Genomic DNA, 16914 nt, shown 5'->3' with positions numbered 1-16914 from the left:
CTATAATAGAACAGGCAAGCTCCTAGGCCAGAAGGTCAGTATGAGCAGGAAATTTCCAAAACAGGAACACCAAATGGTGCTAACTTCTACAGCCCCCGTCAGAACAAACACAAAAGGCCAGGGCTGCAATGGCGCGTGGACGTCGCACCTGCTTCTCGCGGGTCACGCTTTCCCACATCCTTTTCTGCATTTTCAAGCGTGAAGCTCTTTTCTTGCTTAAGCGGAAGTGGGTCTGCTACTTCGCAGATTCGCTTGGACTGCGGGTGAGAGATAAGACCTTAGGCAACGGTAACGCTCCCGCCAGGGGCACCCAGGCAGTGGTGAGGGGAGCCCGCAGGTCGACCGCAGTGGCGCGCCCGGGGCATGCTGGGAATGGGGGAGGGGAGGGGGGAAATGCCGCGGCCCGGCCTGACCCGGAAGGGCTGGCCTGTGGTAACCCCGGCTTCCCTAGCAACCGAGCGGGCGTGAGTCTTCCCCAGCCTCTCCGGACGCCTCCCGGGATGCCCCTGCAGGTTAGCGACTACAGCTGGCAGCAGACGAGGACTGCGGTCTTCATCTCTGTGCCCCTGAGAGGCGTCAGCGTCAGGGACGCGGACGTGTTCTGCACGGAAAACTATCTGAAGGTAGGAAAGCGAGTCGTGCCTGCCGGCGGGGTGGGGGGGGTGGGGGGGCGGGGGTGTGGTCCGAAGCGGCTGCAAGGGCGCGGCTGTGGACATGCAACAGGCGCGTCCTTGCAGATAAGCATCCTAAAATTTTAGTCCTATTAAAAATAAAACAAAGCAAAACAAACAAAACAAAATACGAATCCCATACAGGTGACACCTCGTCTGTAGACACGTCACCAGGTCAGAGATGATTTTATCCAGGATTTCCTCATATGCCGTGCTTTTATCTTGACCTGGAATATATTTATAGCAGGAATTTAAGAAAATGATTTTGGCCTCTATCACTTATTTCTTAACGGGTGTGTCTTTCATTTGTGTAACTAAATGGACTTCCGTTTTCCCCCTTCTGAATAGGTGAACTGTCCTCCATTTTTATTTGAGGTGTTTCTCTATGCTCCCATAGACGATGAGAGCAGCAAAGCCAAGATTGGGAATGACACTATTGTTTTCACTTTACACAAAAAAGAAGCGGCCATGTGGGAGACCCTTTCTCTGTCAGGTGGTAAGTTCTTTAGTAAAAGACGTTCAGCTGGTTGTGCTTTTTATACTTTATACCATTTAAAAATTTCTCTTTTGAAATTTATGTTGCTATTCTAGGAAAACGAAATAGACACATAGCATGATTTAAAAGAGTTAGTGCTTCAGCTGCCTCTTAAAATAAATCACCTAATTCCTGAGTAATCGAATTATTCAAAAATCAGAGTCCATTAATACTAGTTTTTAAAGGATGTGGGCTCCTATCTTCAGGGGGTAAGGCCTCCCAATATGGCCTTTATTTAGCACTCATTTTGTATTAGGCATTAGTTCATCTGTTAATCCTCACAACAATCTATCACTTAGGTACCGCCCCCCCCTTTTTTTAAGGTGAGGCTACTGAGGCACAGAAGGGTTGAGTAATTGCCAAAAGGTCACACAACTAGTAAGTGGCAGACTAGAAGTGGAGTCTTAGCAGTTTGACTCTAGAGCAGTGTTTCACCTACGGAACTTTTACAGAATACAGATGTCTGAATCTCACCCTAGACCAATCAAATCAGTTTCTGGGAGTGAGACTGAGACCTAGGTACTGGTAGTTTTTAAAACGCTTTTTGGGAATTATAATGTACAGTCCAAGTTGAGATCCCCCATTCTCTGTACTCTTAATCAGTACTGTATTCTTCTGCCAAGATCAGCTTTGTGGGTCAGTAATTGCCCTATACTGCTTTAGCTCTGTTATCTTCCTCCCTGATCTAGTTGTCATGTTTTCTTGTGTTTTCTATCTACTGCCTGAAATTTCTCTTAGGTCTTTGGCGTTAAGCCTTGAGTTGGGACTATTGAGAATGGGGAAATTGCAGCCATTCTTTTTTTTTTTTTTTTTTTTTTTTGTGGTACGTGGGCCTCTCACTGTTGTGGCCTCTCCCGTTGCGGAGCACAGGCTCCGGACGCGCAGGCCCAGCGGCCATGGCTCACGGGCCCAGCCGCTCCGCGGCATGTGGGATCTTCCCAGACCGGGGCACGAACCCGTGTCCCCTGCATCGGCAGGCAGACTCTCAACCACTGCGCCACCAGGGAAGCCCCCTGCAGCCATTCTTTATGTTAATGTTTTCTTGGTATCTTGCTGTGGAATTTAATTTTTTAATCCCTAGGACCAGGTGGAATTTTTCTCTAAAATGTGGTATTCAGCTCAGAAAATACTGGTTACAGTAGATTACCATAGCCAGCTTACTTTAGTTCTTTATTGAGTCCCAGAATAACTGAGGAGTTTTTAAAAACCAGATATCTGCTCTCCTACCCCTGCGTGCCTTTTTGATTCAAGTCTGAGATGGGGCCTGGGAATATGTCATGAAACACACCCAAGGTGTTCTGACTTCGTACCTAAGATTAAATGTAAATACTTTGATTTATTTCAGCTGTTGTTGATAATCTTAATTTTGAAGTTAGATGGGACCAGAACCATCATCTATTATAATGGCTTCTTTTAAAATAAACAGATTGGGGGTTGAGAACTCCCCAGGTGATTATGATGCCTGGCCAGGTTTGAGAACCACTGACTTAAATGTTTGTGTGTGTGGGGGCGGGGGGTGGGGGTGGGTGGGTGTGTATGTCTTGATTTCCCTAGGTAACGTTTTGTCCACCAACTTTTTAGGCTATAAAGAAGAGTCATATCCGTAAACCTGTTACTTTCCCCTGTTTCTGACATGAAACACTTTCTTCTATGTCAAATTCCCTTCTTAAACTGGTTGGCCACCTTATTCAGGAGTGGGAAGGGAATTTTCTAATCATAACCTTCCTCTCTGATTTAGATATCTGTTTTCATTGCACAGTTGCTTGAGTCTTCTCTTTCATGGTTATATTGTCAACTATTCCAAATTTTGACCATTTAAACTAAGGGTTGGGAAACTTTTTCTGTAAAGGACCAGATAATAGTTTGGACTTTGTGGCTATGTAGTCTGTGTCACAATTACTCAGCTCTGTTATTGCAGAACAAAAGCAGCCATAGACAATATGTATTTATTGATGCTGAAATTTCAATTTATTCTAATTTGTATATGTCATAAAGTATTACTATTCTTTTGATTTTTTTCAACTATTTAAAACTGTAAAAATTATTCTTAGCTTATGTGCTGAAAGAAATCAGGGAGCAGGTTGGATTTGACTGTAATTTGCCAGTTAGACTAATCAAAACAGTCTTAAAACTAACTTATATAACAAGTAATGAACATCGATTTTACTTCAGAAACCAGGTTTGAGATTCTTTTAGAAGTCAAACTCAGTTTCAGATGCAATTCAGTGAAATTGTTTAACAATCTTTTTCACATGCAGTATTGTGGAGCTCCAATCTATACTCCAAGCCTGCCTCCCTCATTATTCAAAACATACTTGCTCCATTTTTTTCAGAAGTTCCTTCTTGATCCATTTTTCGTTTCTTTTAGATGTGGAGCATTTCACTTGGAAACTTGATTTTCTTTTAATTACTTCTGCCCCTGAAACTGGTCCAACTGTCTGCCACTCTGTTACTAAACAGGAGGTGGTTTGGGGAGAGACTTCTGAAGTAATTTGAGTCCTAATTCCCAGCCAAGATCTTGGATGGGTAAAAATTCCATACTCTTATTTTTAACTGAAATTAATATTCCCTTCAACTATGAATGTAGACAACAAACAACAGTAGTGTCAATAAAAATCACAAATATGTTCATATCACAGGTACCTCTATCTTTTATATGCACTACTTTTTTTGTGTGTGTGTGGTACGCGGGCCTCTCACTGTTGTGGCCTCTCCCGTTGCGGGGCACAGGCTCCGGACGTGCAGGCTCAGTGGCCATGGCTCACGGGCCCAGCCGCTCCGCGGCATGTGGGATCTTCCCGGACAGGGGCACAAACCCGTGTCCCCTGCATCAGCAGGTGGACTCTCAACCACTGTGCCAACAGGGAAGCCCTATATGCACTACTTTGAAATTATAGTATTTATTAGACATTTTGCTATGTATTTAATGCATTAATAAAGAAGCACATAATTGTGTATCACAAATTTATTTTTTAATATTTTGTGTTTTAATATAACTAGTTTTCTTTGTGTATATTTTCATATATTTTAAAACACTATGAAGGTGGGTATAAAGCTTTACTAGTCATCCCTCCACTCCTGCCCATCTTTTTTTTTTTTTAATCAGAAACAGTGAATATATATATGTATATTTTTAACATCGTTATTGGAGTATAATTGCTTTACAATGGTGTGTTAGTTTCTGCTTTATAACAAAGTGAATCAGTTATACACATACATATGTTCCCATATTGCTTCCCTCTTGCGTCTCCCTCCCTCACACCCTCCCTATCCCACCCCTCTAGGTGGTCACAAAGCACCGAGCTGATCTCCCTGTGCTATGCGGCTGCTTCCCACTAGCTATCTGTTTTACGTTTGGTAGTGTATATATGTCCATGCCACTCTCTCACTTTGTCACAGCTTACCCTTCCCCCTCCCCATATCCTCAAGTCCATTCTCTAGTAGGTCTGTGTCTTTATTCCCATCTTGCCCCTAGGTTCTTTGTGACCTTTTTTTTTTTCTTGGATTCCATATATATGTGTTAGCATATGGTATTTCTTTTTCTCTTTCTGACTTGCTTCACTCTGTATGACAGACTCTAGGTCCATCCACCTCACTACAAATAACTCAATTTCATTTCTTTTTATGGCTAATATTCCACTGTATATATGTGCCACATCTTCTTTATCCATTCATCTGTTGATGGACACTTAGGTTGCTTCCATGTCCTGGCTATTGTAAATAGAGCTGCAATGAACATTTTGGTACATGACTCCTTTTGAATTCTGGTTTTCTCAGGGTATATGCCCAGTAGTGGGATTGCTGGGTCGTATGGTAGTTCTATTTGTAGTTTTTTAAGGAACCTCCATACTGTTCTCCATAATGGCTGTATCAATTTACATTCCCACCAACAGTGCAAGAGGGTTCCCTTTTCTCCACAACCTCTCCAGCATTTATTGTTTATAGAGTATTTGATGTTGGCCATTCTGACTGGTGTGAGATGATATATCATTGTAGTTTTGATTTGCATTTCTCTAATGATTAATGATGTTGAGCATTCTTTCATGTGTTTGTTGGCAATCTGTATGTCTTCTTTGGAGAAATGTCTATTTAGGTCTTCTGTCCATTTTTGGATTGGGTTGTTTGCTTTTCTGATATTGAGCTGCATGAGCTGCTTGTAAATTTTGGAGATTAATCCTTTGTCAGTTGCTTCATTTGCAAATATTTTCTCCCATTCTGAGGGTTGTCTTTTGGTCTTGTTTATTGTTTCCTTTGCTGTGCAAAAGCTTTGAAGTTTCATTAGGTCCCATTTGTTTATTTTTGTTTTTATTTCCATTTCTCTAGGAGGTGGGTCAAAAAGGATCTTGCTGTGATTTATGTCATAGAGTGTTCTGCCTATGTTTTGCTCTAAGAGTTTGATACTGTCTGGCCTTACATTTAGGTCTTTAATCCATTTTGAGTTTACTTTTGTGTATGGTGTTAGGGAGTGTTCTAATTCCATACTTTTACATGTAACTGTCTAGTTTTCCCAGCACCACTTATTGAAGAGGCTGTCTTTTCTCCACTGTATATTCTTGCCTCCTTTATCAAAGATAAGGTCACCATATGTGTGTGGGTTTATCTCTGGGCTTTCTATCCTGTTCCATTGATCTATATTTCTGTTTTTGTGCCAGTACCATACTGCCTTGATTACTGTAGCTTTGTAGTATAGTCTGAAGTCAGCGATCCTGATTCCTCCAGCTCCTTTTTTCATTCTCAAGATTGTTTTGGCTGTTCGGGGTCTTTTGTGTTTCCATACAAATTGTGAAATTTTTTGTTCTAGTTCTGTGAAAAATGCCACTGGTAGTTTGATAAGGATTGCATTAAATCTGTACATTGCTTTGGGTAGTAGAGTCATTTTCCCAATGTTAATTCTTCCAATCCAAGAACATGGTATATATCTCCATCTGTTTCTATCATCTTTAATTTCTTTCATCAGTGTCTTATAATTTTCTGCATACAGATCTTTTGTCTCCTTAGGTAGGTTTATTCCTAGATATTTTATTCCTTTTGTTGCAGTGGTAAATGGGAGTGTTTTCTTAATTTCACTTTCAGATTTTTCATCATTAGTGTATAAGAATGCTGTAGATTTCTGTGCATTAATTTTGTATCCTGCTACTTTACCAAATTAATTGATTAGCTCTAGTAGTTTTCTGGTAGCATCTTTAGGATTCTCTATGTATAGTATCATGTCATCTGCAAACAGTGACAGCTTTACTTCTTCTTTTCCAGTTTGGATTCCTTTTATTTCTTTTTCTTCTCTGATTGCTGTGGCTAAAACTTCCAAAACTATGTTGAATAAGAGTGGTGAGAGTGGGCAACCTTGTCTTGTTCCTGATCTTAGTGGAAATGGTTTCAGTTTTTCACCATTGAGGAAGATGTTGGCTGTGGGTTTGTCATATATGGCCTTTATTATATTGAGGAAAGTTCCCTCTATGCCTACTTTCTGCAGGGTTTTTATCATAAATGGGTGTTGAATTTTGTCAAAAGCTTTCTCTGCATCTATTGAGATGATCATATGGTTTTTCTCCTTCAATTTGTTAATATGGTGTATCACATTCATTGATTTGCGTATTTTGAAGAATCCTTGCATTCCTGGAATAAACCCCAGTTGATCATGGTGTATGATCCTTTTAATGTGCTGTTGGATTCTGTTTGCTAGTATTTTGTTGAGGATTTTTGCATCTATGTTCATCAGTGATATTGGCCTGTAGTTTTCTTTCTTTGTGACATCTTTGTCTGGTTTTGGTATCACACTCCTGCCCTTCTTATCACTCCCCTACTTCACACTCTCCTCCCAAGTTTCCTCTCCCCTCCTGTTTTTTTCTTCTTCAAAGTCTAGATCCTTTCCTTATCCTTCTTCCCCTAAGATAATTTACCCCCTAATGGATCACAGCCTGCAGTTTCTAAAATACTGAGTGACTGAATAAAAATAATTTTGAATGCTAAAGTCTGTATGTAACATGTCATGTTACTTTGTAATTTTTACTAAGGCTGGCTCTGTACTCTTCATATGTATCACTATAAATCACCATCTATATTTTTGAAGGTGATTGATTATATCAGATGGTCTCATCCCATCTTCTCTTCTAGGAGACCCCCCCAGAGATGATTTATTGTGATCAGGTTTATGAGCAAATAGCTCTAGTTTCTCAACAGAGAGAGAGGAGAATAAATGTGTTCTCTTTCCTCCCATCTTGTCCCCGCCGACTCCCTTTCCCTCTCCCCCTCCCACTCATTCCACACTCCTCTATCTCCCTCTTGTGACCCTCTCCTCCTCTCCCTCCCCTCTCTCCATCATTCCCTCTCTTATTTCCCCTCTCCATTGTTCCTCTTCTCTCTTATTCATATCCTCCCTCTCTGTCTCTCTCTCCCACCCTGTTTGTCTATCTCTCTCAGTGCACAAAGGCATGCATTCTTTTTTTAAATTTTATTTGTTTATTTATTTTTGGCTGCATTGGGCCTTCGTCACTGTGCATGCACTTTCTCTAGTTGTGGGGAGTGGGGGCTGCTCTTTGTTGTTGTGCACAGGCTTCTCATTGCGGTGGCTTCTCTTGTTGTGGAGCACGGGCTCTAGGCGCGGGCTTCAGTAGTTGTGGCACATGGGCTCAGTAGTTGTGGCTCTTACGCTGTAGAGCACAGGCTCAGTAGTTGTGGTGCACGGGCTTAGTTGCTCCCTGGCATGTGGGATCTTCCCAGACCAGGGCTCGCACCCGTGTCCCCTGCATTGGCAGGCAGATTCTTAACCACTGCGCTGCCAGGGAAGTCCCAAGGCATGCATTCTTTACTAATTCATTACTATTACAGTTACTTGCTTACCTTTTTTTTTTTTTTTTTGCAGTACGCGGGCCTCTCACTGTTGTGGCCTCTCCCGTTGCGGAGCACAGGCTCCGGACGAGCAGGCTCAGCGGCCATGGCTCACGGGCCCAGCCGCTCCGTGGCATGTGGGATCTTCCCGGACCGGGGCATGAACCCGTGTCCCCTGCATCTGCAGGTGGACTCTCAACCACTGTGCCACCAGGGAAGCCCACTTGCTTACCTTTTAATATTAGCTTCTTGACCAGTTTAATATTGGGAAATGTTTTCACTTCTCCATGTGAGGTTGGGTCCAAAAACATCTTATCGCAGATCAGTATGTAAGCAGTTTCTCCTAAGTAAAACAAATTCATCATGATCCTAATTTATTGATATTCCTTATGTTTTAGTTGACAAAGAGATGATGCAAAGAATAAGGGAAAAATCTATCCTACAAGCACAAGAAAGTGCAAAAGAAGCTATGGAAGCAAAAGCTTCGGCAAGGCGGGAAGATCAAAAATACACACTAAATGTCATGATGAAGGTAAGTTGAAGATTGATAGGAAAGTCCTTTAATTAAAGATATAGTAATTGCAGTGATAATTTGTTGCAACCACTGTACTTCCTCACCATTTTGTTCATACTTTGGTTACAGGCCTTGCTGTGTTATGTAGGCTATCTACTATTGATGTGTATTTCTGAAAATCTGAATGAAAGTTGAGAGTATAAGGTTGAACAATAGATTTACTTGTTTGAGGGAAAATGTTCTATTTCCAGGGGAATAAAACAGTTATAAGGTTTTATGCTATAAGTGTTTTACTTCTTTTTTAATCTTGGAATTATTGGAGATGATTATTTAAAACAAGAAAAGCATAGATTTAACACTAAATATTGACCAATTAATATCTTTTAACTGTTGAGGCTTTCAAGTTAAATCTTTAATCAGCAATATATTTTTTGAGATATAATTCACATACCATACAGTTCACCCATTACAGGCTTACAGTTCAATGGTTTTTAGTATATTTAGAGTTGTAAAACCATCACCACAATCAATTTTAGAACATTTTCATCACCCCAAAAAGAAACCCTGCACCCATTAGCAGTCACTCCCCATTCCTCCGAACCCCTAGCCCTAGACAACCACCAATCTACTTTCTATCTCTATAGGTTTACCTATTCTGACTAATTTTTACAAACAATTTCCCATCTCAAATTCTCATTTTTAACATTTTGAAATGATTAAGGAATCTATAATAAGCATTATCTCATCAAGAGTCCTATGGACTCATGACTGTTCTTTTGCATTTGGATCACTAGTATTGTTTTTATAATCAACAGTTCATAATTCCAAAGATTTCTCTGCTTCTTTTATCATTTTTACTTGACGTTTAAATGTCACCAATGGTTAATATACTTTGTTTTTTACTTAATAATTGAACATGTGGTCATCCATCCAAAGATTCCTGCTTTCTATATACTTGATGAGTTCCACCTTTTCTTGATCATGTTATCAATACTATCAAACTTTGGATCTTACCATTTTCCAGAATTTAAAAAAATAAAAGCAAAGTACTATAAAATTTGTGGCAACAAATAAGTATTTACTGAACTAATAAAATAGTTAAACAATGGCACACACACTGCTGCATTGGTAAACATAACAAAGCTGAACAATTGATTGTCAGGCAGTACCACAATGCTATACCTTGAAGTTATTCATCTACTGACATATGAAAGCCTGACTTTGGTAGTATTGGAAAGGTGCTTTAGGGGCATCAGTGTATAAAGAGTGAAGCTATAGATCACACTGAAGTGATAGAACCTATGAAAGTCTATACCCTATACTACAAACTATTCATTTTGTTTGTCTCTTTCCATGAGCAGTGTTGAGAATTGAGACTACATTTTCTTTTATCCTTATCATAGCAGTTGCCAAGTAAATAGTAGGTGCTCAAACAGTTGAATGAATTTATGTGAATATATTGTTCGAGTATCCTGTAACCATAGTACAGTTCTATTCTGGTAGATAGATGTAGCTGTTTTTACTCTGTTCAATATTAGACACCATTCAGAAAAGAGCAAAAAAGAACTTTGATGTTCCCTTAAGAGCAAATGAAGAGATATGATGACAAAAGGCAACTCCTTATTAGCTTAAACCATAAATTAGCTTAAAACTTGAATTACATATACCACAAAATAATGGTTTTTCTTTAGTAGTAACCTTTTCTTTTAAAAATTAATTAATTAGGGACACAGCAAAAGCAGTTCTAAGGAGGAAGTTTATAGCAATACAATCCCACCTTAAGAAACAGGAAACATCTCGAGTAAACAACCTGACCCTGCACCTAAAGCAATTAGAGAAAGAAGAACAAAAAAACCCCAAAGTTAGCAGAAGGAAAGAAATCATAAAGATCAGATCAGAAATAAATGAAAAAGAAATGAAGGAAACGAGGGCAAAGATCAATAAAACTAAAAGCTGGTTCTTTGAAAAGATAAACAAAATTGACAAACCATTAGCCAGACTCATCAAGAAAAAAAGGGAGAAGACTCAAATCAATAGAATTAGAAATGAAAAAGGAGAAGTAACAACTGACACTGCAGAAATACAAAAGATCATGAGAGATTACTACAAGAAACTCTGTGCCAATAAAATGGACAACCTGGAAGAAATGGACAAATTCTTAGAAATGCACAACCTGCCAAGACTGAATCAGGAAGAAATAGAAAATATGAATAGACCAATCACAAGCACTGAAATTGAAACTGTGATTAAAACTCTTCCAACAAACAAAAGCCCAGGACCAGATGGCTTCACAGGAGAATTCTATCAAACATTTAGAGAGGAGCTAACACCCATCCTTCTCAAACTCTTCCAAACCATTTCAGAGTAAGGAACACTCCCAAACTCATTCTACGAGGCCACCATCACCTTGATACCAAAACCAGGCAAGGATGTCACAAAGAAAGAAAACTACAGGCCAATATCACTGATGAACATAGATGCAAAAATCCTCAACAAAGTACTAGCAAACAGAATCCAACAGCACATTAAAAGGATCATACACCATGATCAAGTGGGGTTTATTCCAGGAATGCAAGGATTCTTCAATATACGCAAATCAATCAATGTGATACACCATATTAACAAATTGAAGGAGAAAAACCATATGATCATTTCAATAGATGCAGAGAAAGCTTTCGACAAAATTCAACACCCATTTATGATAAAAACCCTGCAGAAAGTAAGCACAGAGGGAACTTTCCTCAATATAATAAAGGCCATATATGACAAACCCACAGCCAACATCTTCCTCAATGGTGAGAAACTGAAACCATTTCCACTAAGATCAGGAACAAGACAAGGCTGTCACTCTCACCACTCTTATTCAACCTAGTTTTGGAAGTTTTAGCCACAGCAATCAGAGAAGAAAAGGAAATAAAAGGAATCCAAACTGGAAAAGAAGAAGTAAAGCCATCACTGTTTGCAGATGACATGATACTATACATAGAGAATCCTAAAGATGCTACCAGAAAACTACTAGAGCTAATCAATTAATTTGGTAAAGTAGCAGGATACAAAATTAATGCACAGAAATCTCTGGCATTCCTGTACACTAATGATGAAAAATCTGAAAATGAAATCAAGAAAACACTCCCATTTACCATTGCAACAAAAAGAATAAAATATCTAGGAATAACCCTACCTAGGAGACAAAAGACCTGTATGCAGAAAATTATAAGACACTGATGAAAGAAATTAAAGATGATACAAATAGATGGAGAGATATCCCATGCTCCTGGATTGGAAGAATCAATATTGTGAAAATGACTCTACTACCCAAAGCAATCTACAGATTCAATGCAATCCCTATCAAACTACCACTGGCATTTTTCACAGAACTAGAACAAAAAATTTCAAAATTTGTTTGGAAAAACAAAAGACCCCGAATAGCCAAAGCAATCTTGAGAACACAAAACGGAGCTGGAGGAATCAGGCTCCCTGACTTCAGAGTATACTACAAAGCTACAGTAATCAAGACAGTGTGGTACTGGCACAAAAACAGAAAGATAGATCAATGGAACAGAATAGAAAGCCCAGAGATAAACCCACGCACATATGGTCAACTTATCTTTGATAAAGGAGGCAGGAATGTACAGTGGAGAAAGGACAGCCTCTTCAATAAGTGGTGCTGGGAAAACTGGACAGGGACCTGTAAAAGTATGAGATTAGATCATTCCCTAACACCATACACAAAAATAAGCTCAAAATGGATTAAAGACCTAAATGTAAGGCCAGACAGTATCAAACTCTTAGAGGAAAACATAGGCAGAACACTCTATGACATAAATCACAGCAAGATCCTTTTGGACCCACCTCCTAGAGAAATAAAAACAAAGATAAACAAATGTGACCTAATGAAACTTCAAAGCTTTTGCACAGCAAAGGAAACCTTAAACAAGACCAAAAGACAACCCTCAGAATGGGAGAAAATATTTGTAAATGAAGCAACTGACAAAGGATTAATCTCCAAAATTTATAAACAGCTCATGCAGCTCAATAGCAAAAAAACAAACAACCCAATCCAAAAATGGGCAGAAGACTTAAATAGGCATTTCTCCAAAGAAGATATACAGACTGCCAACAAACACATGAAAGAATGCTCAACATCATTAATCATTAGAGAAATGCAAATCAAAACTACAATGAGATATCATCTCACACCAGTCAGAATGGCCATCATCAAGAAATCTAGAAACAATAAATGCTGGAGAGGGTGTGGAGAAAAGGGAACACTCTTGCACTGCTGGTGGGAATGTGAATTGGTACAGCCACTATGGAGAACAGTATGGAGGTTCCTTAAAAAACTAAAAATAGAATTACCATATGACCCAGCAATCCCACTACTAGGCATATACCCTGAGAAAACCATAATTCAAAAAGAGACATGTACCAAAATGTTCATTGCAGCTCTATTCACAATAGCCCGGAGCTGGAAACAACCTAAGTGTCCATCATTGGATGAATGGATAAAGAAGATGTGGCACATATATACAATGGAATATTACTCAGCCATAAAAAGAAACGAAACTGAGCTATTTGTAATGAGGTGGATAGACCTAGAGTCTGTCATACAGAGTGAAGTAAGTCAGAAAGAGAAAGACAAATACCGTATGCTAACACATATATATGGAATTTTTTAAAAATGTCATGAAGGACCTAGGGGTAAAACGGGAATAAAGACACAGACCTACTTGAGAATGGACTTGAGGATATGGGGAGGGGGAAGGGTAAGCTGTGACAAAGCAAAAGAGAGGCATGGACATATATACAGTACCAAATGTAAGGTAGATAGATAGTGGGAAGCAGCCACAGAGCACAGGGAGATCAGCTTGGTGCTTTGTGACTGCCTGGAGGGGTGGGATGGGGAGGGTGGGAGGGAGGGAGATGCATGAGGGAAGGGATGTGGGAACAGATGTATATGTATGACTGATTCACTTTGTTATAAAGCAGAAACTAATAAAAAAAATTAATCGATTTATTTATTTTTGGCTGCGTTGGGTCTTCGTTGCTGTGCGCGGGCTTCTCCCTAGTTGCGGCGAGTGGGGGCTACCCTTTGTTGCGGTGTGTGGGCTTCCCACTGCGGTGGCTTCTCTTGTTGCGGAGCATGGGCTCCAGGTGCATGGGCTCAGTAGTTGTGGCTCGTGGGCTCTAGAGCACAGGCTCAGTAGTTGTGGCTCACGGGCTTAGTTGCTCCATGGCATGTGGGATCTTTCTGGACCAGGGCTGGAACTCGTGTCCCCTACACTGGCAGGCAGATTCTTAACCACTGCGCCACCAGGGAAGCCCTAGTAGTAACCTTTTAAAAATAATTAGCAGGGCTAGTGCTAAGACTCACTGTCAGTTTGCTATGCTGTATAGTATAAGTCTGCTTGGGCTACCGTAACAAAATACCAAAGAGTGGATGACTTGAACAACACACATTTATTTTCTTACAGGTCTAGAGCCTAGAAGTCTCAGATCAAGGTCCAGTGGGGTTGGTTTCTGGCTTGCAGATAGCTGAGAGAGAGTAAAACATCTCTGGTGTCTCTTCTTATTAAGAAACTAATCCTATTGTATCAGGGCCCCACCCTTATGACCTCATTTAACCTTAATTACTCCTCAGCAGCCCATTTCCAAATGGGAGTTAAAGCTTCAACATATCTGGGGGAACACAAACATCTAGTCAATAACACTGTATAAAAACTATCCAAAATTTAGTAGCTTAAAACATTTATTTTCTCATGATTCTATATGTTGGTCAGGCTGCTCTTGTGGTCTGAGGTTGGCTTGATTGTGGCTAGAAGCTCTAGGATGGCCTCACTCACATGTTTAGAGTTTTGCCAGGGAAAGCTGAGCCCCTCTCCATGTGGTATTTCATTCTCCAAGAGGCTAGCACAGGCTTCTTTACTTCATGGTTAGCGTTCCTGGTGGCAAGAATGGGACAGCCCTAATGCACAAGTGCTTTTAAAACCTCTGCAGTGGGAAAGCCCTAATGCACAAGCCCTTTTAAAGCCTCTGCTGTGTCACATTTGCCAATGTCCCATTAGCCAAATGTCCCATATATCCAAGCCCAGATTAAGGGTTAGAGAAATAGACTGCACCTTTTCTAGGAAAGAAAGATTAAGTCACATTGCAAAGGGGCATGCATATAGTTATGGGAGGAACTTGTGGTCATTTTACAACTTAGTTGGTATTGAAAAGATTAGGATTTAAACAATAAAGATAATTTGATCTAGCAGGAAAAGTTCCGCGATAGAGCAGTGAATCCAAGCTCTGACTCCATCTCTCTGCAGCATCCTTAGCATTGCTTTTTCTTTGTGTCTGCTTCATCCTTAGGCTGATAGGGAGATGATCCACATCTTCACATAAGCAGGGGCCAGCAGGAGACAGGCTATCTGTTGGCTCCCTTTCAAGCCCCATAAAACAATTGCTTTAGGTATTGTAGAATGATATTTCAAACGGTAATCACTTTTACGCATGTTCAAATAAATCTTTACTTCAAGTCTGTTGCTTCAAACTTGGTTTACTGCATCTACTTCTCATTATCTTTGCTGCTGATCTATCATTCATTTAGCAGACATTTATTGAATACTGTGAAAGCTACTGAGACAGAGCTGAACAAATCAGTCTTCACTTTCCATTTACTCATAGTATAGAGAGGGTGACAGACAAGAAAAAACAAAGATTACACCATAGTATGTATAAGAAGTCACGGGCAGATAAAGAGAAAACACTGGCAAAAGATTGGTATCTCAGTCTGAGAGGCTGGTCAGGAAATATGAAGCAATGTTGTTTGTGCTGAATACTGGAGAATAAGCCACAGTTACCTGGGGATAAATGGGAAAGTGACGTTACAGTTAGTTTGGATATAAGTGCCTGACAGAGTTTGGCACAACCAGGAACATTTGTTGATCAGAAATAAAATCTTGATATTTAGAAAAATCTCCTGAAGGGAACTCTTTAGGAATTTTCAGCAAGAATCCCAAAATAATTGGGTTTGTGTTTTGGAAAGCTCATTCTGGGGAATGAGTTTGAGAGGTTGCAGGGTGGAGGCAGAGCTTTTGTATTCTTAAGACGAAAGGATTTTGAACATATTTATATGTTGAAGAAAGAAGCCAGTAAAGAGTGAGAGATTGATAATACAACCAAGAGAGAGGATTGATGATGAAGCGTTTTTTTTTTTGTTTTTTTTTTTTTTGTGGTGCGATGAAGGTTGGAACAGGTGAAAAAATTAAATCTTAGGAAATAGGGGATATTTTATCTTTTGACCCTAAAGGGCAGGAGTAAAGAATAACTAAGCATTTGGAAAATTCTTAGAGACACAGATAGTTAAAGATACCCTTTGTTTCCTTGGTGAAGGTAGCAAGGTCACCTACCCAGACCGTGAAGAAGTTAGGTGGGGTAGGAGTGATTAATGAAAGGTTGGAATGTTCATGGCAGACCAATCTGAAACATGCTTTTTTCCCCCTCTTTATTTTGGACTGCTATTGCCTACTTTGCCTGTTTTCTTCACTCTTTTGTTTTGTAGGTTGCCTTCTTCTATTTTGAATTATTTTATTTTATTTTGTTTTATTTTCTACTTTAGGGGACCCCATTTCCCACTAATTTTTAAACTAAACAGGTCAAATTTGAAGTGCTTTCTTCTGCTATTGTTTTCTTAAAGTTGAAACCCGGAAACTTTAACTGTAAAACAACTTTGCCTGATCATGCAGATGAGATATGAGTTGCTTTCTAGAGTTGTCTAGATTATACTATAGGGCCTTTAAAAAGCCCTTATCAGTGAAACCACATGCCCTGTTTATTAGAAGCATGTATAACTAAGGGATAGAAAGGCCACAAGTAACTACTTGCTCATTTTTTATTCTATGCAATTGTAAATGTGATTGTTTCGTTTATTTATTTATTTATTTGGCCATATGGCTTATGGGATCTCAGTTCCCTGGCCAGGGATTGAACTGGGGTCACAGCAGTGAAAGTCCGGAATCCTAACCACTAGGCCCCCAGGGAACTCCTGTAAATGTGATTGTTTTTTAAATTTCTCTTTCTGATAGTTCATTGTTAATGTATACAAATGCAACAGATTTCTGTATGTTAAATTTATATTATCCAACTTTACTTAATTCATGTATTCTAATATTTTTTTGCTGACATCTTTAGGATTTTCAATACATAGTATCATGCCATCTGCAAACACTAATGGTTTTACTTCTTCCTTTCCAGTGTGGCTTCATTTTATTTCTTTTTCTTGTCTGGTTATTATGGCTAGGAATTTCCATACTATGCTGAATAAAAGTGGCAAGAGTGGGTATCCTTGTCTTGTCCTGATCTTAGAGGAAATGGTTTCAGCTTTT

General features: G+C 39.6%; 1 protein-coding gene across 2 annotated transcripts in view; it reads left to right on the top strand.

Annotated features, from left to right (window-relative positions):
• DNAAF4 (dynein axonemal assembly factor 4) overlaps positions 1-16914 on the top strand; it is a gene marked incomplete at its 3' end in the record, with an annotated part of 87684 nt that continues 70770 nt past the window's right edge. The window contains exons 1-3 of one of the 2 annotated variants that reach the window (XM_079700350.1): positions 1-34; positions 1069-1167; positions 8430-8563. In XM_079700350.1, the coding sequence (XP_079556476.1) occupies positions 1140-1167; positions 8430-8563 (162 nt within the window). In that variant the 5' untranslated portion in view covers positions 1-34; positions 1069-1139. Of the gene's footprint in view, positions 35-394; positions 624-1019; positions 1168-8429; positions 8564-16914 lie in introns of those variants that run through there. The other variant, XM_079700349.1, reaches the window with a different exon arrangement.

This window comes from Hyperoodon ampullatus (genome assembly GCF_949752795.1).
Source record: "Hyperoodon ampullatus genome assembly, chromosome: 3".
In the NCBI taxonomy this organism is placed as follows: domain Eukaryota; kingdom Metazoa; phylum Chordata; class Mammalia; order Artiodactyla; family Ziphiidae; genus Hyperoodon; species Hyperoodon ampullatus.
The sequence above is the reverse complement of the archived record's forward strand: the minus strand, read 5'-3'. Positions and strand labels throughout refer to the sequence as shown.